Below are 27,356 nucleotides of genomic sequence, written 5' to 3' on the forward strand. Positions count from 1 at the left end.
CCCCCCCCCCCCCCCCCCCCCCCCCCCCCCCCCCCCCCCCCCCCAAAGTCATGCCCTGAGCTCCCATCCTATCCTAGTCTTACCACACCCGTGAAACAAGTAGATACTCTTCTGGAGGATGAGGCAAAAACGTGCCAACCTTTTTCCACAGCAACTTTGTCAGACAAAATGAAAAGCCCAGTGCCATTCAACAGAGACAGCACAAAGCAGCCAATGCCCTCCCTCAGCAGGTTATTAAACAGATATTTGTAGGGCATTTTGCACAGAAATCCTGCACTATAATTTCATTTGAGTGAAATACTTTATTTAGATTGGTGTGACATATAAAGTAGTAATAAGCCCAGGTTACCAGTGGAATTGTGTTGCTTCTGCTCAGTTCATTGCATAAGCACAGAGAATGTCACAAAAATAGGTATGAATATAGATGCATCCAGTTTTTTTAATATTCACCATTAAAAGCATCAAAGATTTAAACTGGCACCAGAACTCAGTGGCAATGAGTTTAATATTCTGACTACTTGCAGTAACTTTCAGGACCAACATCATTTTACCAGTAATTTTACAGTATTCATTACAATTCTAATGGAGCTCAGTAGCACTGAATAATACAGTGTGCATAAAGAACCTTAGGGCAAATCCAGCATAGATCAATGAACAGAAGGGCCATAAAGTGAGATCCAGCTCAGGATGGAAGTTTAGTTTTAACAGACGTAAGTCAGAAGTGCTGGTGAATGGTTTATTCCCAGTGAGTTAAATAAATGAGATGTTCTGCCTACCTGATGTCCCATACACATTTTCACTCAATATTTCACTCGTAATTCCTCTGAGATGGATGAATCACATGAATCACATATTGATTTTTCCCTCATGGAAAACCTTGACTCATCTTCCCAGCTCCTACTAAAAACCTTAACAAAACACTCTTACAAGTAATGAGCACTGAGAAACACAAAATTGACTTGCTTATTAATAGATATAAAGATTTTTGACAGAATATTTGTTGAAAATAACAAAACCATAAGCAGCATGGCCTAAAAACACTTGAAGTTCCAGCAAGCTGTGCCCAGCACAGCCACAGTGGGCCATGGCAGGGTAGCTGAAGCTGCTCAGGCCCAAAGCTGTGCAGCTCTGTGCATTAAGAGCTGCATCCCACATGCAATGTGTGCCTGCACATCCCCCAGAGCCACAGCAGAGCTGCTGCCAGGCCCCTCGGCTCCAGCGTGCCCAGCACACTCCAGGCTGCCAGGTGCTGCAATGCAGAGTTGTTCTGCCTGTCTAGATGTTCCCTGGGAAATTGATCCAACTTATTTATGACCACTACACCATCAGAGCATCAGGAGCTGCTTTCTCAAGTCCTAGTGACGTGCCCCATTAATTTTATTGAAACACAAATTTCACATTGGAGTTTTGATCTGTCATTTTGACAAAGACCCTAATTCTCAGAGAGGAAATTTTCATCAAGCATACAGTATTTCCTGCTAGGATACTGTACATATTTTCTATTTCAAATTACAGACTCTATACATGCTAATGATATATTATGCCCTGCAATACCTTTATGTACAGTATGCAGTCCCAGAGTCCCTAAATTATTCAGCATGATGTGCTTCAGAAGCAGAATTTTTTCATATGTATTTAGGTAGTTGGAAATACAGTAGCTCTATTTAACCTATTCCACACACTAGCAGAAATCATTTGGTTAATATTAAGCAAAAGAAATAAGTATTTTCTTTTGCCCCTCACTTTCATATATTAATCTAGGAGGTCCAAATCACCCTGTTTTACTTTCAGTTCAAGCCTTATAAATAAGGACATCACAAAAGCTAAGGAACTATGACAGATGACAAAAGGCAATGTGCAATTGAAGATTAAAGAGAGAGAGACACAAATTAGCTAAGTGCTGGAGTAAATCCTTCAGGGATGTTGCCCAATCTCCATCTGTGGTGGGCAGATCAGGTTAGGCAAATGTCTGTAAGGAATGGTTTAAGTGTAGTTTACCTTTCCTTCAGGCAAAGGTATGGATTAGATGACCTCCAGAGGCTTCCTTGGGATCAGTGAGGAATCAGTTTACAAACACAGCAGCATTAATCACTGTCTTACAGTAGCCTTCCTGGCCCTTGTATCTCTCAGGATGATGCTCAAGAACTGCAGCTTCTATAGCAACACCACAGAGCTGCTTCACCTCCTTCCGTAGGGCAGAGCACTGGCAATTGGTAACAGCTCTGAGTCTTGCTATAACTTGTACATCTTTTTCTTCAGCTGGCTGTATCTTAAAGGGTAAGACAAAGTGTTCCAAAGCATTTCAAGCAACAGGCTTTCTAGTTGGCTGGCAAAACCTTTGTACCTCATCTGTTGAGAAGGAAAAAGCAATGTACTTTCAGGGTTCAAAAAGTTGTGAGTTTGAGAGCTGCTTGAAGGGAATGAGGACTAAGGGAAGGCCTTCTGCACCTGCAGGTTCCTGGCACTGCCCCAAGACCATCTGTGCAAAAACCTGTGGGAAGGAGAGATTTAGATATTCAATGTATTAAATCTTTTTTTCTGTTCTGTTCTGCTTTGGGGCACTTACACTTCTTCTCAAAAACCTGTCACCATACAAACTAAAATAATGTTTTCTATTTTAAAGTTCCCTTAGTAGAAGCTAAAGGATGGTAACAACTCCATGAAAGCCAGGCATTCATTTTTATCACCTCCTCACTGCCCAGTATTTCCAGGTCAGAAACAGGTTTTCAATTTCCCTTTTGGCACCCACAGCAGACCTGCTACAGGAACATACAGCTCTGTGCAAGCAAGAAATCCAGAGACACAGACAGGCAGTGTCTTTGGGGAGCAGGCAGACAGAAACTGATACTGAAATCCTTGTGCACTTTGGGGGAAAATGGGAAAGTTTTAAAGTAATTTCTTATCCTGAAACTATTCATTCAATTATACCTAAAATATGGCTTGAAATGTGATAGGAAAACTACAGGATAAAGTATTTCCGGAGGTTTTTTCCCCTTTTTTACCATACACCTCAAATAAACAGCAGTTGATGTAACAGAAAAATAGCCTGACATATCGAGAGAAGTAAACAGGGAGCAATTCAGAGAGAAGAAAACAAGATTGTACTTGCATTTTACTCTTTTGGCTTTCAAGTGAGCACTTGCCTGAAACATTATGAACTGTCAGATCAGAGCAGCAGTGTACATTTCCTTTGTGTTAGGAGAGTCCTGTTTCTGTTTGTAAGAGCTGATTAGTCCCAAATGCTGGACGAAGAAGACAACAGCACATGCTGCACTAAGGGAAGTCCAGACATGCTTCAGAGTGGGCAGCAGAGGTCAAAGCCACAGCTGTGGCTGACAAACCAACAGATGCAAAATCTATTGTGCAATTTACATTTCATTAATATGAATATTAAAAAGGTTTTATTACTTTTCACATTTTCAAGACTTAGGTCAATTGATTCCCAAGAATTTCAAAGCTTCATAAAAGCTCTTTGAAAAAATTAGGGAGTTTTTGGCATAGATTGGGTTGCAAAATCTGTGACCAGCATCATATCTGGACAGTCACTATTACTATAAATGCAATAAAAGGCAAAAATGCTTTAGGAGCAATTGTTTTCAGCAATATTTAAGATCTCTCTCATCTGAAGAGACATATAAAATGTAGAACATTCACTTTAGAAAAGGAACATAGATGGCATTCTAACAGACAGTAATATAAGGTAATTCTTTCAACACCATGAAATAAAACGCCTAAAAGCATAATGCCAAACGAAAACAGAATGCAAGTTCCTAAGACTGCAAGAAAATGACCAAAATTATTTTATTATTCGGGAAATTCATCACAGTATCTTTGGCATCATATTAATAAGCCAAAAGTTTAGATTCTTTTTTTTTATGTGTACACACACATATATATTTAGGTTTCTTATATGTATTCTCCCTGCTTTTTTGATGTTCTTTTTTTAACCCCACTGATAAAGCAGAACTTCAGAGCTCTAGTCTGCTTACTTATTCCCTAATTTTTCATTTAAAGCTACAATGATCACCCGTAGGACCTGTGCTACCTCACTGCAGCTGGAATAAAATTTATTTCTCATTGAGTTTTGCATCACTGGAGCATAAAAGTGAATTCAGGATAGAAAATTATTCAAGTGATGAGTACCTAAAGGTTGACCTAAAGGGTCAAAGAGCTTCACAGCAGGTGACATAAAATATAGTAGCTCGTGAGTGAGCAAAATTTTCAGATCTCTTGGTCTATCTTTAAGATTTTGGATTCTAAATACCTCCATATGTAACATTTTACAGTAGTACTTTGGAAAATGTTGAAAGAAATGACCTGCTATAGTATGTCACTGTGCATACCAGAGTCCTAAGGCAACCTGAGAGCAAACATCCACAGGACAGTGGCTCAACATGAGCCAGCGTGTGCCCAGGTGGCCAAGAAGGCCAATGGCATCCTGGCTTGTATCAGAGACAGTGTGGCCAGCAGGACCAGGGCACTGATTGCCCCCCTGTACTCAGCACTGGTGAGGCACCTCAAATCCTGTGTTTAGTTCTGGGCCCCTCACTACAAGAAAGACACTGAGAGGCTGGGGTGTGTCCAGAGAAGGGCAATGAAGCTGGGGAAGGGTCTGGAGCACAAGTGTGGTGGGGAGTGACTGAGGGAGCTGGGGGTGTTTAGCCTGGAGAAAAGGAGGCTCAGAGGGGGGGCCCTTTTGGCTCTCTGCAGCTCCCTGGAAGGAGGGCGTAGCCAGGGGGATTCAGTTCCTTTTCTCAAGTAACAGGTGACAGGACAAGGGGAAACGACCTCAAGTTGCCCCGGGGGAGGTTTAGATTGGACATTAGGAAAAATTTCTTCACAGAAGGGATTGTCAAGCAGTGGCACAGGCTGCCCAGGGCAGTGGTGGGGGCACCACTCTGGAGGTGTTCAAAAGACGTGCAGATGTGGTGCTTAGGGACATGGGTTAGTGGTGGACTTGGCAGTGCTGGGTTAACAGTTGGACATGATAATCTTTAGAGGTCTCTTCCAACCTAAACTGTTCTCTGACTGCATGAAGCTACCTCACAACAGACATCACATTCTCAGCAAAAAAGAATTATTTTAATGGACTTCATGCAAACCAAATGAAAGAAGATCTCAAGAGATCACCAATGCCTTTTTAAGTACTTCAGACCTTGGAAAGCTCTTCAGGCACAAGGCAATAGTTTTCTACCTGACTGTATTTGATAACATCTGGGAAAACCTTGTGCTGCTGATCAGTGGAGCTAAACCCTATAGGGGGAAAAGTACGGTTATTTCTATAGCACATCAATATTCATGATGAGTGGCAAAATAATCTGAGACTTCCTAAACAATAGGGACACACTCCAAGGATGTCCTGTTGTCACACAACTCAGATGCTAGGGTTTATGCCAAAGATAATAACAAAGCAAAATAATGGGACTCCTAGAGTATCTCAATTGTCTAAATCTACATCCAGAATTATGCAGATATTTGTTTTGCACATTTATAAGCATTGCCACAATGCCTCTCCTTAAAAGTAGACAAAGAAAAACATTTGAACTGCAGCAGTGCTGTCTTTTATGGTTTGGTGTTGGAGTTTTTTCTATTTTTTTTTTTTTTTTTTTAAGAATAAGTATTGACATCTTGAGACCTCTGCAGTTGTCCTGGAGTCATTTATCTCTGGCTGACCTAATAAAATCAGGCTTTACTTATATCTCACTGATACTTTGTGATAGTCTTGCATGCACCCCTCAGCTTGTTAGTGTTCATATTTGTACCAGAGAACGTGAAATGTGACACTAGAAATAAATCACTTTCTTTTGTGTAGAAGAAAAATCACTGCCGTATTTAAAATGTGAAACACTTCAAAAAGTGTCTCATTCTCTATTACCAGCACCATGAAGAAAGTAAATGTTTTCTGCTTTAAGTGGAAGCCAGAATGGTGGCAGTCATACAATTACAGTCTCACCAATTCTACCATGAGACAAAACAATAAACACACTTTAAAATAACTCCCTCTGCCAAGCAAAACGAGCTGTCCTAAACTATTTGAGAAATTTCTTCTTCCTTGCAGTTTCTGAAAACTGACATTTTCTGAATTTGACTTTTACATGTTCCCATTCTGGCCCTTATCAATTTCATTTCTGTGTAAATACAGGAGTGCAAGTGTATGCACAAAATATGTTTACAATAACTATAGAAGCATTTGTTGATACCAGTTTGTTTTTCATGTGTTCTTTGTGCAAAATTACCACCTACAGATACAATTCCTACAGGAGTTGTGCCCTCCTGTTTCCAGGGCAAAGACTCTCCCATGCCATCACTACCACTCTAGATTTTTCCATTAGTCCCCTGCACAGGCTGCTGTCTCTATGTGAGCAATGCATCTGGCAAGACACTGAAGTGTTCAGAAATCAGTAGAAAAGGAGCATAAAACGACAAAGGAAACAATCCCAACGTGAATTATCTGTCGTTCAGTGACAGCACTTGTGATTCTCAGTAAAAAGCACACGCCTTGATGGTATTTTAGTTTTAGCAAAACTAGAAATCATGCACTGTTTGAGGACAAGCCAGGACAACATGTGTACAGGTATGCATTTTTCCTTATACTTATTATAGATAAATTAAGGGGTTTATTGCATCCCAAATTTAAAGAAGTAATTTATAGTTTGTTAATTTTACAGCTCATTAATTATGATTCAGCCAACTTATACCCACCTCATCTCAAGAAAAAGTGAGATTTACAGTGAAGTTAGCATATAAAAAAACCCGCCATTAACCCAAGGCAGTACTGGGTCAAGGAAATAAGAAAAGAGTTCTTATGTCAAAAACCTGTAATTCAATTTGCCTCATGTTCAAATCAAGAAAAGAATCAAAGAGGAGCAACCACTAAGAAAAAGTAACGTACAGATAAAATATATGTATGTGTAACAGAACTTTTGGCAGTCCTAGCTTTGACAGAATTCAAGTCTGTAAGTTTGGGTGGTTTTATTTATTTATTTTGCCTACACTTGTTAATTTATTTTAGCTTAATTCTTAAGTATTAATCTGCTTATTACATCCCACACATCATACTGAAATTTACTACAATATTTCAATGCATTTTGACTCTTGCTTTTTGAAAAGTATACAAAATTACCTTCTCACTCATGTTTCTTTTGAGAATCTTTGTAGTTATCACTATATTTGATATTATAGAAAAAAACTTCATATGACAATGTTGAACCAGTAATCTTTAAAGAAAGTCACTATAAAAATTTTTCATTTTGTTTCTGTGGAATATCTCCCAATAAGTACCCCAACCAATGTATCTGCAGCACCTCAACCCTTCAGCAAAGCAGCCCACAACCAGCCATGGGTTTATGCAGGCTCCCCTGAAGGTGCTGACAACCCCTGTGGCTTCAGCCTCCTGTTTTCTATTTATTTATTTGCAAGCTGGGATATCATTTTCATTGCTTGTCTTGGGCAATTCATGGGCTAAATTAAGTTGGCCTCTGTATTTCCTTTTTAAGCAAGACAGAAATACAATAATTGATAGCATGTACTAAATAATTCTTGAAATTGCATTGGCAGGGAGTCAGAGAATAATGTGCACGGGTAAATCATTGCCACTCACCAGCCTGGCTCAGTGAGGGACACTTAATTCCTGAGTGTGTGGCCTGATGATACTGAGATGATTCTCATTAATTCAGTGATTTTGGGCACCTTTTGATATCAAGAGAGATTTAACAGCCTCCAATTGACAGACCTTTATAATATAAGGCATTCCTGCCCCACCGTGTTACTACGTCTATTTTTTTAATGAGAACCTGTTTTATTGCCTTAGTTTTAGATATCACTTTAGAAACTTTCAGAAGGTTGTAAGCTCCTTGAGGTTGGAACAGTACAGAGAGACTCTTTGCTGGGGGAGACTCTGCTGTTATTCTTAATGGAATTTGTACTTCAGCTAACCACAACAATGTTAATAGTGTTAGAAAAGATGCTACAGTAAAACATGGCTTGAACAACTAAACAATTGTTTTTAAGGCTTCACTAAAAGCTGAAATATTATGTCCATCTTAACATACACAAGAGAAAGCTGCAAATAAACTGAAGGTATTGACATATGTCTAAATACCAGTATTTAACATTAGGAAAATAGTATAACAAATGCCAGAACTGATCAATACACAGAAATGTCAATATCATCCCTCAAATTAGGCAAAAAAGACAATGAAAACGTCTCCCTCCCCAATAAAACAGTTCCTTCCTTGTCTGCAGGAACATGAGAAAGAATCTCTCTGCAAAAAAAAATTTTTTTGTCCTGACCAGCAAGATGTAATAACATTAAGAACATACAAAACAAGAAGTCCAAGGTAGACACAGATGGATAAATCTATCGCTGTGCTCTCTGTCAGGATATGAAAGGGAGACTTTAGAAAGAGCCCAGAGCTCCCCTGCAGTCAGAAAGAAAGATTGAGTAGAATTTTGAAATGTCTGGCTATTGAGCAACAAAAATGCCATCTGCTCATGAGAAATTTTAATTCCCCTGAACATCCTTGTTTGAAGCACAGAGGGAGAAAAGCAGGAGTCAGTGACTGGCTCAGATGCCTGTGCTGACCAGGACAGTAAGATGCACATAAGGGGTATTCCAGTAGCATTTTAGATGACAAAGAACAGCCTGGGCATCAAATGTCTCAAATGTCCACCTAAAATTAAGCAAAAATAGCAACCTTCTCATTAAAGTATATTTATCTAGATGTGGATATTCACATGAGTACTCGCTTTCAGATAAACATGAATATCTCAGCCTGATGACCAGGCAATAAAGAGCTAATATAATTTGGCCAATTTAAAATTGAACTGGGAGAGACTGTGGCTAACAAAATAAACAACATATAAGTAATTAGCTTTCTCAAAATGAAAGTTTACCACCCTCTCAAGTGTTGTCAGAGTGCTGCTTTCAATTCAGTATTAGCATTGTGAAGCAGAGAAAATTGTGTTACTGGTACATGCGTGACTTTAGCTCAATTAATATGAAAATATTTGTAGACTGACACAAGAAGTCAATTTTTAAAGAAAAAACACAAAAAAATAAACATAAAGATTTATAATTTGGTCATTTCCAAGTATTCCTAGCATACCTGGAAACTTGCAACCACATCTGCTGTGGTCACTGCTGCAACTCTAATGCAGTGTGTAGATAAAGTTAATTTTAAACTGGTCAACACAACCGCAGTCACTTCTTTCTTTGCTGTAGTGGGGCCAGAGCTCAGCATGGGCTGCTTTCCTCAGTATTTAATCAGCTCCTAACTTGATATTTATAACTTATGTTGGTCTCTACAGCTGCACTAATCCTAAACTGCCCTTTTCCTTTCATTTCACAGCAGTTCCAGTTACCAGACAGCAGCGGACAAGTGGACACGTAGAACAGAAACCTTTAGAACAAAAATCTCATGTAAATCAAGTCATGGATGCACTCTACAAATATATAATAAGAAAAACGCCTTGCTGCTTTCAAGGTGTATTTTAAAATGAAGCTTGTTTTGTCATCAATCTGAGCAAACTCATTGGAAAAAGACTGAAATGGACAAATGAATCTAATTCAAAGAGGGAAAATGAAGTATTAAGAAGATCATATTTCCTTGGTGACCCCTTCATAATATTTTCATTAACTTGCCTCACACCTTTCAGTTCCACTGATGGGAGACTAAACAAGTTGTCCATCACATATTAAATTGCAGGACAAGGGTACCTCCTCTCCTCCTGGAGCATGTGTGCTTAGAGGACCCATAAATTCGATGCACCTCTGGCTCATGCAGCCTTTCCTTGACCTCATCTCAGCCCTGGCAGGAGCGAGGTGCAAACTTACCCCTTCCCTGGCAGCCCAAAAATATCCACCAGTATGACTGCAAAACCACCCTGTGTTTTCCCTAGAGCTCCATGGCACCTGAGGCTGGGTGCTTTGGGTGGATATTATCCAGGAGCCCACCCACTGCGTTCCTGCACCATCTGCTTTCCCAGCAGAGCCACGTTACACTTTTACAAGCCTGGTAAAGTCTTCCTAGGTGCTCAGATATGACCAGACTGAGGCCTGAAAATATTCTCAAAAAACATTGCATCAAGTTTTCCCATTTACCATTTTAATTATATACAGCTTATTTAAAACTCTGTTACCACCTTTCAGGGCAGTCCTTGCTCATCTGAACAAATCCTTTAAAATAAAACTCACAAGAAAAACTGGAAACCGTGATGCAGACCATTCCCACAGGGTGCTATGGACTATGAAGGGACACAGTTGTTTGAACAGCTGAGAAAAATTGAAGTACTTTTTATACAAAGTTGTAGTTTTGAAAAAAGTAGCAAACTTTCTGCAGCAAAGAATTAAAAAGAAATACAATATACAGAATTCAAAACACAACTGGGGGAGAGAAGGGCATTCTGGCTACTGCTCTGAAAACCTCTGTCAATTTAATTCTCTTCAGGACAGATGGTGAAGGAGTCACTGATTTGATTTTTTAAGGGCGGAGCTTTAAAAAAGCAGTATTTTGGCACATTGAGGATTTTACTGGAAAGATTTAGCCGTGAGAAAACATCTGCAGCACGCAGTTTTAATAAGATTCTGTGTCACTAAATTACGTTTTTAACCTGCAAATGGTAAAGGATGAAAGCTGACAGTTGTAAGGGCTTAACTAAAACTCTTTCTCAGATTTTATTTTGTGAAGAAAGAATACGTAGTCATAAGCCAGCAAAAATAAACCTAAGATCTGAATTTCAGTGAGGATATTTTCTTTTCTGTAACCAGTTTATTACAGTCTCTAGAACAAACAAGTCAAAAGCATAAGCAGCAAACTTTTCAGAGCTTTCTCTGAAGACACCTTAGGTTTTTCACGCTGAATCTAAACCCCAACAAGATTGTAATCATGTGTTTTCTGCTTCATAGAACTGCCAAGATAAAAAATACAAAATGCATTTGTTCATTTGTGCTCACAAAAGAAAAAATTATCCACTTATCAGTCTTAAGGAGATAAAAATATTTCTCAAAATCGTAAAACGAGTTAGATATCACAATTGATTTTAAACATCTTAGGAGCATGATTGGATGTTTGCCTGCATTGAACATTATCAGCTGTCTTTTCCTCTTAATATTTAAAGTCTCCCACTTGCAGGCTACTAGAGTTAGTGTTTTGCAGAGAAAGAGTCAAAAGAAGTGGAAATAATAGCATAGAAAATAGAAATAGCAAATAACAGCCATTTTTTGCCAGCCAACAGAAACATGAGAGGTGACATGCAAAGTTAGCCAGTATGAAGTAGCTCAGCATGAATTTTCCAATAACTCAGGAATATCCCATTTGTCTGGAAAACTACTGGACTTCAAACCTAGGAAGAAAAATGCCATTGCTGACATACCAATTTCATCATATTACACTAAAACCAAAACAGAAATTCAGAAAGTTCACTTTTATGGCAGCTATAGTGTGAAGTAGTAGGAAGAAGACCATTTTGGGGGTGTTTTTAAAAAGATGGTATTCCTTATGAAGCCCTGGTTATAGGACATGGAAGGCAAATAATCTTTGTTTTTGAGAGATACTCTAGTTTCATTACAACCCTGTATTACTTGGAAAAAAAATTATATGCAACATATATGACAAAAAAATGCCAAAGTTTTGGGAAGCCCTGAATGAAAATGGAACACTCTTTGGGAAACGTGGCAGCAAATGAGTGTCAGTGTTTCATACAGAAATCATCAGAGTATCAGGGAAAATAACAAGCACTCGTGGAAAAAAATGAGAACCTAAACTACTAAATTGCTGATGGACCAAGATACATCACCCACCCTTCACACACAAAGCATTCTGAGCCAGGTGTGACCACTGAATGCTTTGGTGCCCCTCCTGCCCTGGACACAAGGTCTGAACCCCTTTCAGGTCCAGGGCCCTGAACACACCACCCCCACACCCAGAGCCTTCATCAGCCACAGCTGCCCTGCCAGGGATGTGTCTGCCTTGCCCACCAGCAGCCCAGGTGCCACTTTGGAGCCTGCAGTCCATGTTTGCTTCCTCAGTGGCAATGTGCCTCAAGGAAAAACCACAGAGCACTAACATTTTCAGAATCCAAGCAGTAAACAAAATTGCCCTTCTAAACCAAAACCAAATCTTCCTCCTGTTGCCAACAAACTGGAAAGGGTATTTTTAGTGTATACTTGTCCACCATTACAGGTCTGTGCTGGTGTGACTTTACACGACAACCAGCTCCAACTGGAGTGGCACAGGCAGGACTCAGATGTTGGATGGTATCTAAGGGAGCAGTTTCTAGTGAATTGATGATATTGGCAATATGTGAGAAAGGTTTCACAGCTGTTTCTCAGAATTATAGACTACATAAAATGCAAAACGCATTTGACCATAAATATTAAAACAACACTTAAAATATTTCATGCACAAGTCATATTGAAAGAAAGAATTCCTTCTTCCTCACCAGGAGTCTGGGCTTTTACTAATGCTTTCCCTTATTCCATCCAGGCATAAGCCTGTGGTATGTGAGGAAAGGTTATTGAGACTTTTACTTAGTAACAAAAATTTTCTGAGCCTTCTCTGCAGAGTAAATGCTTTGCCTTCAAACCAGCTGAGTGGTAAAGCAAAATTGCTTTTTGCAAAAATTTGCAAAAATTGCCCTGTTAATTAGAAAGGGCCTCTATAGCATTCCCCACTGGTCATACCAAAACCTTATAGACTTCATCCCTTTAATTACCCCCAAAAATATTTTATCACATATTCACAGTATTGTGTACCGTGAAAAGCAATGCCAAATATTATTTTTGTTGGCCACCAAAATTATTTCATTACTTCATAAAGAGCCAAAAACTTAATTAAGTTAGTTCATTCAAGTTAACCATACCTGAATCTTCAGATCACAAGAAAGCCAAAGCAAAACAGACAGCATTTCCAACCAGTATGCTGGAGATACAGGGACATTGAAATATTAGAGCAAATTATTAATTATTTAATAAAATATAAGGCAAAATCAGAGGCTTTGCATATTGCTAGTGTTGTAAAAGTGCCTTCAGACTCTAGATTCAGAATATTTCATGAAACTTGGCAATTCATTTATTGGCCTAATAATTCCCTCTTCAGCAATCTGAGAGAAATAACAGAACCACCTTTCTGGCCATGTCCATCCTCTCTGGAAATATTTTGCAATTTTTTGCAATAAATAACTGGCATTCTCATCCTCCTGTGCAGAGAGGCTTTTGTGCCATTACTCTCAATTACTAATTTACTCTGAAATAATTAAATGGAATTAAACAGCTAGATGGCTTGTGGTATCAAAGAAATCATCAAGGAGGATCAGGGAACTTCTTTCCCATCCCACTGAATTTCTATTCTCAGTAATAAAGCATGCTCTGATCCAGAGTTACATCACAGACCAGCAGTCATGGAAAATATCATTACCACTGTTTTTATGATGATTCATATCTCTAATTTTCAAATTCTCTTGACAGTCCTCCTGTGCCACAAACAGCATTAATGTCACACTAGAAGAGAACCACAGATCTTAAGTGCCATTTCTGAGAAAGGAGTTTGTAAAATTGTTATCTGTTATTTCCCAGGCTAGGCCATTTTAAAAGATGTATCTGCAGGAGAGCAGCAAAGTCAATGGACAACACAGCTCTTCAATACTGCTTACAATAATATATCCCACAAAGAGCAAAATAAAAACCTACTTGACCATAAAAACAAAAACAAACCCAAAACCTAAAATATTCCATATGACAGCTCTCATTTGAGGAAACAATCTTTGCATTCCATCTTTCCCATGCAGTCTGAGTCATGAAAAATGCTAAACGCTAAATTTAGGGTAGCTAAAATGAATTCAAGTAGTTGAAGAGTTCTTCTTTTTAACTTTGTTTCAGCAGCAAATAAAATCAGCTTTGAGACGCTTCCTTTCATCCCCTCTGTGTGTGAAGAACGATTTGCTCGTTAACTCCCTCTGAAGCTGAGGAACAGCTCCAAAAGCGGAGCCCAGTACCAGGCTGCATTCCCACAGCTGCTTACGCTGGCACAATGTGCCTCCATTAACATCAGAGTGACCCCGTTCCCTGGAGCCAAGGGCTGCTCCACACACAGCCCATAGCAATGGCACATGCAGGAAGAGATGGCTTCTTGTATATTTTGCATCTGCTTTAATTACACTGTCACTACAGCACATAACAGCAGCACACTTCATAAAGCACTGACAAATTTTATAGTAATTGAAAATCCCAATTAGCAATTCTCCCACCATGGGCAGATTTTGTTTGATTCAGCAGCAGTAAAAGAAAGAAAAATTTAGAAGAAAAAAAGGCTCAAAGGTATTTGAAGTTCCAGACGAATCCAAGTCTGTAATTTAGGGTGTATTTAACACGTGTTTGAAATATATTCTCCTCAACAAGGTCTCCGACTTGGAAATGTGCTTCTTGACCCCGTTTCTCTGGATTTTTTTCCCTCATTGACATAACTGGCTTATGGTTTCTCTGGAGGAGAATTTTATCCCATAGGAACTATGAAGAGCTAAGAGCAAATGCAACTTTATCTTAGCAAGTTGCATGCCATCATAAAATATTTCTGAACAGAAATACGATCAGCAGCTACACTTGGCAAAAGTAAAACTCAAATGAGAGTTGCCAACTAACTCCAGTTAGGAAAACCCCTGGGTTTATACTGATGTCACATGATGTTAAAAAATGCACAAAAAGTTCACAGGGACTGTGAGCTGGTCTTGAAACCATGAGAACAAGGCGCCAGAGCAACAGAGCAATGAAGAGGCCCCCAGGCACAGAGTACTGGAAATCTTTATTTCATTGACAATTGATTCAAGCCAAAACTCTAATAGAGCATAAGGTTAAATAATAACTTCGTGGGAGCAGATAGGATGAAAATATGATCTCAAGTTACCCTAGACATTTATAAAGCTAAAAATTACACTCCTAGGGAAATTTGTATATGCAAATGATAGTATTATGAACTGGACCCAGACCACTGCATACACATTGTGAATTTTGTTGTGTAAGCGTGAGTGACCATTTCTGGATTCTGAGAATCCCATTTCTGTATCATTATTTGGTAGCTTTTTGTATAAAAGGCAGTGCTTGCATCCAGAAATGAGTGATTCCTGGCATCCTTTCTGCAGAATGGGAAGGAAACCAAACAACTCAGTGGTTGATTGCTTCTTGCACACTGGGTGAAAGAACACTGCCTGAGGGACAGCCACACTACAGAATGCTTCCCTGTGGTGCTTTATACACCTTTCACCCCTGAAGTATCTACTGCCCAAGTCAAGATACATCACCAGCTGGATCAGAAATGCAGCCCTGTTATTCCGGAGCAGTTTAGGCAGGTGCACGGCTATGCCAGCAATGAAACCTTGCTGTTTGATAGGAGAGACAGACTCTTAGTACAAAGCAAAGCAAGCCCAACCGCAGACACAGGAGAAATTATGAATCTTCTAGCTCAAAATAGTCCCTGGTGTAAACTGGACTGACTTCTCTTTTTATATAGACTACCCAAAGATCTTAAGTTACATAAGTTCTATTTTCATAAGAAATCAATAAGAAAACAGGTTCTGTAATTCTATTTCTTCAGTTCCAGCCACACAGCTGAAATGACTCAGGATGTTCAAAGCAGTTTCAGCTCTCAGGGATATATTTTAGTGCCTGCCTTGTTCAATTTACCATGGCACTGCTCTACTAAGATACAGACACCTGCTTTACTGCTGGGAGAGAAACAAACTGCTTGACAGCAATTAAGGTAAAACTTTGCTCTGGCATAAAGTCTGGAAAACTGCTATTTCCTCAGTCTGTCATGCTCCCTGAAGAAAGGGTGAGATGTTAGCAAATGTTAATGATTGCTGTTAAGGGAAAATGGGGGAAATTCAGAGAACTGTACTTGCAGATTAAAATATGGTAACCTAAAATTTCTGCAGGGTTTTACTCTCAAACTCTCAAAGCTGGAAAAAAATTCCACTGAGCTACAATTTACAATGATTGCCAGCAACACTTTGCAAGGATTTTGCACATGTCACTTGTTACTGAATGGAAACTATTCTCTTTGGTTGAAAAATACTCAAAAGTTCTTTCCTTTCTAATATTTATTTTCTAATTTCTATCCTAACATGAAAAGTTAGAAATGAAACCTTGACCTTTGGCACAATGCCTACTTAGAAAGCGTAGTTCCATAGTTTCAGTCTGCATCCCCATTGAAACCACTTGAAAAATTCCCTGTATCAGTACCCAGCAGAGCTGAGTTGGCTCTGGACAGTGGATCACATTCCCTGTACATTCATGGGCTCTATCAGAGGAGATGTGACTGTGTCTGCTTAGCCTGGATCTATCCCTCCATGCCCACAGGCAGTGCCCAAAATGACTGCACTCGCTTTCTCCTGACCAGCCTGATTGCATAAACAGAAAGAAATCCTGTTACAAACATTACTGTGGGAAAAACAAAACCACCACACAACAAATACAAACAAACAAAGTCCCAAAACTTCAAAAGGTCAATGTAAGCAGTGGAGTAGCAGTGGCAGTGGTAGAAGCAGGTCATCCTAAATGGATGTGAGGGAGCCAACAGAGTGTTATCACACCACATTACACATCACTCTGCAGTGCTGGCACACCATGGGGAAGGAATATTAAGCCGATTTAGTCAAGCTAGTGCAAAATAATGTGGATGTATTGCCCTTTAATCAGGTTTACTTTAGTTAAATTCATATCAAGCAGAAAAAAAGTCAAATAACCTACTCTTAAAACCAAAGGAAAGAAAGCTCCACATGGAATTTTACATCAGTTCAACCAACACCAAGGTAATCCCGTGGACATGACTATGCATGTGGACAAACATACAAAACAGTGAATTTCTCTAAAATTCTCACCTAGAAAATTTAAAAAGTGGTTTTGGGAGACTAAAGCAAAGCCGAGAGCTTTTACTGATTAATAAGTCTTCCCCACTGACCTCACTACCAAGAAAAATCTGAAAACCAGATTTTTGATTTACTATATTTTGTGAGAAGATCAAAAAAATTAGAAAAACCAAAATAAACCAAGCAAAACCCTAAAAGTAATCCCATTGTAGGGAGGCATTAGTATCTCAAGCTTACTGTGTAACCACAGATTTCCAAACCTTGGTCAACTCATCTGAATCGAGGAAAAATTAAAAAGCTGTTTAAAATACAAAGCGTGAACAGACGAAATATCAGTTCAGAGGAAAAACTACCCTGAAAAGCTTTATCACACACTTGCCATTGCTTGTCATTTTTACCATGTTTGGTCTTCACTACAAATTACCATTGTGCCTCTGAATATTTTATGAAAAGAGTATCTGGAGAGCAAAGGAGGAGAAGTGAAACATCAGCCTTGTGATCCCTTCCTTCAAAACACACTTCATCCATTTCAGACTTGTCTTGTGGACCTGCTAGTTTGTTAATCCCTAGGCACTTTCTGACAAAACATCCTTGATAGATGTGACAAGGTATGTCAGCTTTGTATCACAAATATTTTATATTCTAAGGCCTCTGGTTACTCTGCACTTCTCTTTCCAAAAGGCAGCAGGATTGTACTGGCATTGGAGCAGGCAGGACAAAAGACCAGTTTCCCATAACAACAACAGTGCTATTTGTGCCTGCTGGATTCAGCAGCGTTTAGCAGAGTGCACAGCCAGCCTGGTGACACTGTCCTGGTTACAGAGACACAGGGTGTACCTCCAGTTACTCTCAAATTTAGCCAGCAGAGCAGGTAAATCTAATTAGATTTAATAATTAGCTTTTACACTGAAACAATAAAAACCAAAGCCCAACAGGATGGATCTGCCTTAATTATTTTTTTCCAAAAGAAAAATATCCTGCAACATTTTGAGATTCCTGTATATGTTAATAGTCTGTCCCCCAAGACAAGCACTTTTATTTGCCCTTAATAACTGACTTAATGTAGGGATTAAAACTGCCTGCTAAGCACACAGATAGACGTGTATCAAACACACTTCTGTATGTCAGATTCCTAAGATAAGAGATTTGTATATGCCATGAACTTAAGCCTCTATGAAACAAAGCAGAAAATCAGTTGACAGGGATCTTGTGGTATCACACTGATTTGCTTTAAAAGGGTGTAACACTAAATGAAAAACAACAATCGTTACACAAAATTAAAGTCACAGAAGTCCGTAACTTGCTAGCCTAAACTGTGAGTTGTCCTCACTTTTTCATGATAAAAGGAATTTGATAAATGTTAAATTACTGGGACAAGTTTCAGTTCTGGAATACAAGAGCACATGAAGTAACTGAAAAAGGGAAGCATCATCCCGTTTGCTCTGAAACTGCTGTATTATAAAAGCAGCAGCACAAATGCATGTCAAACAACAAAGAACATATTCCACGTCAGGGACGTGAAAGAAGGTGCATGGTAATTAGCCTTGCTCTCAGTTCAGAACTAGCCATCAATTTGGGAAAGGTAAAGTAGACTTCCTGTCCTTTCCCAATCATGTACTCTTGAGAGCATCATTCTTTACTTATGTATTTACTGAGAAACTGGGCAGCAATTCCTTGTGCTTAGACTTAAGGAAAAGGTAATTTTATGGCAACCAAACACCAACATTTTGCTTTAGAACCAGGAGGCTTCACAATACACCCAGCAGCTTCTTGATTGCAATACTTATTCCCATCACAGCAGACTGAGGCTACAGCTCTCTCTCCTACACATTTATTCCATGGGTTTTGGTCTTTGTGCAGTACACACCTTTCGGGGAGCAGACTGTCACATCTAAAAGCTGTTCTCAGAAGTGACCTTGGCATTGGATAATACTTTTAGACCAGCAGTGGGATCTCAAGGCAAATAATGCCCCTGCTTGCTGGAGGTGAGCTCACTTCATTCAAGGGCTCCCTTCTCTGCTCAGACAAGACACTACCTCAAACTAAATGGCCAAGGGATTGGTTCATCCTATTTTGCTAGAAACAAATTACTGTGCATTTTCACTTCAGCAGAGTGACAGTAACAAATGATTGGGGATACAGCTTTATTGACTGGCCTAAGGGTTTGCCGAGTGAGTATTTACCAAGGGCATTTACTTAGTTTTGTTGAAATGAATACAAACAAGTCAGGAAGTTCACATCAGCAATTAGCCCACTTGACAGTACTTCTTAAACAAATAAAAAAGCATTGCTTTCAAGAATGGCATATTCAAGTTGAGTTCCAGGAAAAAAAGCGCCTTTTGCTGACCTTCACCAGATCTTGGTTGTAAAAGAATGCACACCAGTGAACATGAAGTTCTCTGAGAAATGTGAATCTGGATGTCTCAAGAATACAGAACTTAGGGTCCTGCACAAATTTCAGTTAGGGAGACAAAATCATAGTGCACAAATTTACCAAAAAATATTTGAGAATTAAATGATTTTTTAAAATCCAAAATAGGGCACAAACTCAAGACAGAAAATTTGGCTTTAATTCTACTCTGTATCCAAAGGGATTTGATCTTAAATCCCTGAGAAGAATGCCCTAGGTCCACTAGAGTTGAAGCTGAGTGTTCACTGTCTCCCTGATGGTATACTCCAGCATTTATCAAAAACATTTACACACACAGTTTTGGTTTGTTTTTTTCTCCTTTCACTGCAGCTACTGAAATTCAGTTGTCTATAACCCAGATGGACATCCAAAGCATTACGTATCAACAGTGCATGGCAGGAAGAACTGAAATTCAGTGTGAGCAGAAAAAAACAATTGCCAGTAGTTTGACTGTGATCAAAAAATGTAGAAATAAAACACCCAGAATTTCTATTATCTACTGAACCTGACCGCATGTCCCAGATCCAGCAGTGAGTAAGGAGCCTGTGCAGGTCCTCCACCAGTCCTAAACCATCACTGTGATTTAGAAGATGCTCCCTCACAGAACAGATGATTGTTTCAACGGGGCTTGGTGATTTCTATAGTGATAGAAGCTTGACTTTGAGAGGTACTGTCTGCTGGCAAATGGAAACAGTATTTTTCTAAAGTATCTTTTAAAATCTTCTCTCTTGACTTTTGACTTACAAATGATGTGTTACGCTCCCTTGTTGCTCTGCTAGTATTTGATTAGCTTCTGGGAAATGCCAGCCTGCTTCTGCTTCAATAGCTTTGTCTAAAACCTTGAATTATCTTTCCTAGTTCTCTCAAAAAGCTATTTCCTACCTAATGTGGTTTATTAATCTGCTGCATTACTGGCAAAGCAAACAGAATATTAAGTGGGATACTTCAGCAGCGTCTGGCAGTGCAAAATATTTGGGAAATACTTGAAGTTGTTCTGAACCATGACATTGTTCCTCAGCTGTTTTACTGTAGAATTCAATAAACTTGGTCTCACAACATCTCAATATCTTAAAGACTGGAATGTGTACCATGATTTTCCAGTGGCTATTAGCTTAGTCCACGTATTTTTAGTCCAAAATGCAAATGGGGTGGAAGATATTACTGTGGTTCTAGAATTTTATGAGTAAAAATATTCCTCATAAGAAATTGTTTTGCTAAGCTATGGCCTTGTGGTAAATCAGACAAGTGTGCTGGAGAAATGATGCAAGGAAATCTAGTCTTGGGGCATAACATAATGCTGTTTGCTTAGAGAAATGCCAGTCTCATAAAAGCCAAGTCTTTCGGACAGAAACACAGCAAAGGATTTCAATTATTGTTATATTTACTGATTGTAAATCTGCCAACTGGTGCAACTCCACACGAGTTAAATGGTTTCTGACACCAGGCAGTTCCTCCTGGCCCCTCAGGTCATACCAACGCATGACCCACGATGTAGGGATTTACAAGCAAAATAAAACTTTAGAGGAATACTGAGGAAAAACCCACACAAACCACCCACCCAGGAGTCAACAATACATTTGTTTGGGAGTTAGCTGGTGACAATGGCCTGCATCTATCTGTCTACAGCTGATACACATCAGCATTAAGACTTTGAGAAGTTTCACTCTTTAGGTTATTCCTCCAGCAAATCTCCAACAAACCAACTGTCATTACATTAGAGTAGTATAGTACACAAATTTTTCTTGAGATATCAAAAGTTTCCGTGAAGCAGTTGAATAAGGGATGTTTTCATCCTACCTTAGCAATGTGAGTCTGTCTCTTTCTGCATCCTCTTTGTTGCTTGCCTGTGGAGAGAAGAAACAGAATGTACAAGGCTGAATTGCAATTCCAGACCAGTTTGATCACTGCTCACTTGTGCTTTCTGGGCTATTTTTGGGAGGATAAACAGCACTTCTGGCTCTTCTAAGCATTTGCAATGTTCTTGTAGTCAAGACTTCAGCATAGCCCTGGTGAGGGAGCTACAAATGCTAACAAAATTGGAACAGAAAACACACCAGAGGTCATTCCCAAAGTTCTGATGTCATCCTGGGACACAGGTCATTGCAAAAGGACAAATGGTCTTGCAGGGTCAAAGGTCACTGAAAGGTCATGATGAGCTCAAAATGTTGCCAAAAGGTCACAGGTCTTCCAGAGCTCAAAGGTCACCCATGTGGTCAGAGGTAACAGAAAAGGTCAAGCGGTCACTCAAAGGCATCCAAAGGCTCAGAGGTCATCAAAAATGTCATGTATTCCATGTATTAAATTCCCTTCTGTGCAGGGCACCCACAGTTTTACACAATATAAGAGCTGCGATAACCCTGTAATTGGTAAATATTATGAGAAATGGAAGATACAAATACAAAACAGCAGGAGTTCGTAGTTGAATACAGGAGACATCTACAAGAAACACCAAAGTAGCCAAATGGGAAGGATTTTAAAAATCTCTCCCCAAACCAGCTGGAGCTTTTGCCATTTAAAATTGAACTACATTTTACCTTTGAAAGACCTCAGTGGTGCTATTTTAAATTTTAGAGATAATAGAGGTTTGAATCAGATCTTGTGTTATCCGGACCCCAGCCAGTTAACGATGTAAAATGGAAACTGGAAAAACTGTTCTAGTTTTGATACCCTTTTCACTTTTTATCCTTTTGTTCCTTGCGATTTTTTCCTGCGTCAACTAGAAAATTAGAAAATTCCAAATATTCACCAGTTTTTAGTACAGACACAAAAGTGTTATTGCAATTACATCTGTCATGTGTTTATCGCGCAGCAGTGAAACAGCCACTACTTACCTAATCAGAGCTACTCAGGAGGAACTCGTCAAGCACAAAAAGTGATCAAGTAACCTTGATCAAGCCTCAAGTAACCTTAGAATAATTATAATGAAAATGCAAAACTCCTGGTTTAGTCCCAAGTGAGGGAAACATGCATGTGCTTAGTTCCAAGAGCTTCTATATGCTAAGCAGGCTGGCAAGCACTGAAGTGCCTTGTTAAATAAAGCAAGACCCAAATCTTACACACACACAAAGCACTCCGTGCCTGCCAAGAGGAATTTCATGCACAGTGCTGAACTACACAATTTCCGTTCACTTACAACCCTAATGCTGAAAATGCTCAGCTGAAAAGGAAGATAATGCGCTCAAGAGCTCTCAGATCAATGGGTTGGCACGTGAGAATGCCCACCTGTGACCCCAAGTCTCTTCACGTGCTTTCTTTGATCTCCTGCCCTAATACTGCTAAAAAATTCCACTTTCACTATAAATTTCCTGACTGTAAATAAGAAATTGCAATTTTTTAAATCTGTTGCCCAAAAGTACTACTTCTCACTTTCCAGCATCCCAGTGCACTGGATTTACCAGCCAATACACCTGTCTGAGCACTGCAGACACTCTGGGGCAAGGAAAACTCCTCCTCAGGAATTCCTGAGGTCTCTTCTATCTTGAGTTATTCTACAGTCATAAACCTAGGAACGTCCCCTGCAAACTCCAGTGAGTGAGTACATTTAATCCCATCCCATCCAGCTGCCTTATTTTATTCTGGGCTTGCTCCAATATTTTGTTAAACATCTGGGATTTAACCTAGGCTTCCCCTTTCCCCTGCAGTGCCCCTAGGTTAAAGAGTCAGCATTATTTTTGTTCAAATTCCCTCTAGAAAAATCAGCTTTAATTATTGCATGGTCTTCACTGGAACCTTTTCAACAAGAGGCACTAATTCCTGAACTTTACAGTACTAACAAAGGAAATGAACTCTCTGTGGAAGTGGTGCAGCTATGAACACACAGCACTCACAGCTTCATTGCTTCTGTCACTGCACCCTAAATACACATCACAGTTTTTTAATCTCACATGGATTTCTGCATAAGAACAGAGACTTCTCCAGGGATCTTTGCAGTTAATTAGTGTAAGAAATTGCTCTAATTAACAACTCATTCAAAATTTAAAAATACATCCCTTGTAGCCAAAGAATCTGGAGCCACAGAATAGAACAAGTCTGCAAAATAAACATTTTGTGTCTGATAAAGACGCACAAACACATCGATTTTTTTTCTTTCCATTTTAAAGTTGGGCTTTGGGTCTAATTTTTTTTACTTCTTTCACCAATGGTTAATCCACTGCAGGGTGGTTCACAAAGCTATTGCATATTGCATTTAGCCAAACTGCTGTTTGAACGGAGGGTAAAATATGCTGAAGAAAAGCCGTTTGTTTGACAGTACAGTTTTAAGTAAAAAACTGCAAGGCAAGGGGAGGACTTAAATCAGTACAGTGCATTGAGGACACTTTTTTCCAGCATCTACTTATACAAAAACACCAGCTTGTAGCCTCAAAGTCATCATCTTCAGTGGCAGGAATATTTAAAGAAAAGCCAGTACTTTTTAAAAGTGCACACCCTTATAACCCAAAATCTTCCCAATGGTGTTTTGGACATAACACCTTGAATTCGTTCTGCTAAACTTTGCTATGGCAAATATTTTTCTGGCTTCTTATTAAAGAAAGTAATTATAAAAGCACTGTTGGGAGAGAAGATATAACACCAAGTCTTGAAGAAAGGCTGCACACATTTCTGAATATAGTATCTCAAAATTCACAGCAAAATGAACTGCTGTGAGATAATTTATTAAAACACAGCTTTTGAGAGATCACCTGCTAGAGACAGGCTTCTTATAGGTACAGCAAATCTGAGTCAATATCTGGCACTGATAGGTTCAGCTACTCTGCAGCTACCTTGGCACTTCCAAGATCTAGGAATTTGCATTCCAAAGAGGAACAGGGCTCAACAATATATGCATTAATTTTATTAATGCATCTTCTCTGAGTATACAACATACAGGAATCCCCGTAGACTTCAGTTTTACTTTTTTTAATTGAGATTATATTGCAGTACTCCACAGCACTGTAGAGATGTTTAGTTTTATTATGCTCTTTGAAAGCTATTATTATGTTTGATAGTCATTTAATAATCTGAGGTCATGTAACATCAAGAAGGTAGTAAGTAAATTTGCCATGGTAATAAATATCTTGCTGGTGCACCAGCAAGATGCTTTGAGCTGAATTGTTTTAGCATGAAAGGAACTAAGGTATATCTTACAAATGTAACCTATACCTTTATTACTCAATGGCAATATTTTATCTGCATTTTAAGCAGAATGAAAAATTAGTGTGCCATTTGCTGTTGAGAGTTCACCTTGTAGACAGAACCTAGGAGATTTGGAGCAGAGATATCCATGATTTTACCCTTAAGGAATATATATAATATTGATAAACATTATTTTACCAAAGGAAAACCCTATGATAGAAACAGATTAGTAAAAAAATATCTTGAAATGGAAGATATTTAAGTATTCACTATCACAATTAGTTAAGTCTTTAATCTCAAAATTTATTAATGGATCTTTTGTACAGAATATTAAAAATTAGTAGAAGCAGAAACGTTAGGTTTTGACTGGGCCTTCTCTCTCTTCCTATGGCCAGAACATATTAGTCCAACTTTTCTAGATCAGAAATTTCCAGCAGCCTGAGGTTATCTCAGTTGATAGAATTTTGATGACATACTGTTATTTTTAATTTTGTGGACAGTTTGTAGAACCTGCCACCTGCCTATATGTTTAAATGTTTGTTCTTTTAACAGAAACAGCAACTTTTAAATTGAAAAATTTCACTCAGAGCTGATAAAAACTAGGCAATCACTCACTGCATTATCAACTCTTGAAACTGATACAATGTGAACTCATCATTTCTGTACACTGAGCTGGGTAATACAAACTAAACTCCTAAAAAGGCTTTCCAATTACCCTGATTAAATGTGTCTATAGCCATTTTTCAATTTGTGCTGTTTGATGCATATTAAAACCTCAGTTTAGACATGTTACCTTACTGCTTTGGCCTGGTTCCTCCCTCTCTGTCCCATCTCAGACCTGCGACACAAAGCCCTGTAATGCCACTTCACTCTGGTGCTCAGAAAGCATCTTCAGAGGGTTTGCTTTGCCAAAAAAAACCTCAATGGATTGTATCATCCCAGCACCTCCAGCTCTTCACAGACTTCTCATGAGCAGCTTTCAAGCATCTGCTGCACAATAGCTTGAACATAGAACTTGTGCAGGGTGGAAGTGTTTGTCCTGTTCACTTACCGTTCAAGCCAGCCTCACAGTCAGCTTTCCACCCATCTCAAATTTCAGCTGACACATGGCCTCAGAGCACACAATTGCTTTGGAACACTGCCTGCCAGATAGACAAACATTTTGAAGACGCAGGAGTTCTAGCCCTTCTCTTTCAGCCAGTCTCTTTCCAAAAGTTCTTCTTAATGTCTCACCTAGAAGCTTCAGAACTGATTTGCCTTATTGTGTCCATTAGCATTGACTTTTTGGGGGCAAGGTGCAGAAAGAGGATGCATTTCGCTGCTGGTGTGGGGTTTGTAAGCCAGAAACATGGACAGCTACAACAGTGTTGGGGCTGATTTGGTTTTGAACACCATAAACTAAACTCTAATTTGGGAAGCCTGCAGCCAAATGAAATATTACCCCTGTTAGCAATCATTTAGTGCAGCCTAGCTGGGGAAAGAGACATAGAAATTATTTGGAAACAAATTTCATGGCTTAAAAATAAAAAACCACCAAACACCAAAACATACACGCCAAGTATTTGGGCACTGACACGTCATAGAGAAGAGAGTCTGGAATAGGAGTGTGTTCCTACCCCACAGATTTTTCATATCAAGGTCAATTTCCTCACCTTTTGAGAAACTTTTAAATCACTTCTGGAAAAAAAATCTGGAGAAAACCCTCTCTGCTCTCCTTCCTAAGCTGTGATTAATTACCATAAGGCTGTGGCAGCCTAACAGTGCTCGGCATTCAGGTAGGCACAAAGTTCCCTCTTTAAAGAAAAGCAGTGTCCACCTGCTGGGCATTTGAAAAACCACCTTCATCACCAGACTTCAACTGCATGGCCGTGTTTACATCTCCGCTTCCTACTTCCTTACATTATTTCCATGGCCAATCATCCCACCCCATGGAGCTCAGGCAGGCTGGCAGCTGCTGTGAGTGCAGTACCAGACCAGCAGCTTATGGAGACTGACCACCAACAGGGATATCAATACTGCACACCTGGGACCCACTTGGTGGTGGAAAACAGGAGCAAAAAAGGAAGCATGGCCAAAGCCACCTCCCAGGAAACTCATAAATTCAAATTTTGCAGTTACTCTTGTAACTTCTTTACACAGCAATAGGGACTGAGAGGGGCTATTTCTTCTCCTGTAGAAAGACTACAGCCTTCTGCACAACCCCTCCTGGAACACAAGCCATTGTTCAGCAGATAAGAGAAAATTAGAACTGCATTCACAGCTATTTGTTACTATTTAAGCTAAATAACAGAGAGGGCAGAAGAGAGTCAGTCCCAAATGGTGGCATGTAGGGAAAACCATTCTGCTACATTAAAGATGTGCTTTTAATTAACTTCTCTCTGAATGATTATAATTAAAGATTTTACCACAGGTCTTCTTAGCATAATTACCTTCTATTTCCTTGCACAGTGCACATTCCCAGGAAATGGGAATCAAGATTATTTCTTAATTTAAATACTTCCTCAATTATTTTAAAAGTTATTGCCTTTTAATTGTTTTACTATTGTGATTTTCTCTGTGCTTTTTTGGTCCTTCTCTGATTCTTACAGGCTTTTCCAAGACCTCAGAAATATCTTTCAGATGGTCAGGTGCAATTGTGAGCAGTTAAGAAATTATGGGTTGCATTCTATTATGTTTGGATCCAGAAAAACAAGTTCATAAATAGAGTTACAAACTTATTTTTGGACCTGGGAATAAATGGCTCATTTTTATCAGTGGTGCTGAACATATGGTGTGAATTTTTTCAGTTTTGTTCTGCAGATTGGTGTCTCCTTACTGTTGCATTTGTATGCAGGTCTCAGCAAATAGCCTTGTTGCACATCAGCTGTTGCAGTGTGCACTGAATGCAAAAGACTGAGCAGCTATCCTGATTTATTTGAAGATCAGTGCATTCAGTAGTGATTGCTTGGTTTCCTACAAATATTTCCACTGATAACAT

General features: G+C 39.2%; 1 protein-coding gene across 10 annotated transcripts in view; it reads right to left on the bottom strand.

The window, feature by feature from the left end:
* Positions 1-27,356, bottom strand: part of FAM13C (family with sequence similarity 13 member C) — a 115,678-nt gene that overhangs the window by 63,469 nt on the left and 24,853 nt on the right. For all 10 annotated transcript variants that reach the window (XM_042033296.1, XM_042033297.1, XM_042033295.1 and 7 more), the window contains exon 6: positions 21,065-21,111. In XM_042033296.1, coding sequence (XP_041889230.1) covers positions 21,065-21,111 — 47 coding nt within the window. The remainder of the gene's footprint in view (positions 1-21,064; positions 21,112-27,356) is intronic.

Source organism: Corvus kubaryi, unplaced genomic scaffold (assembly GCF_017639235.1).
Source record: "Corvus kubaryi isolate FWS band 111438036 unplaced genomic scaffold, C.kubaryi_AGA036_p1.0 37357, whole genome shotgun sequence".
In the NCBI taxonomy this organism is placed as follows: domain Eukaryota; kingdom Metazoa; phylum Chordata; class Aves; order Passeriformes; family Corvidae; genus Corvus; species Corvus kubaryi.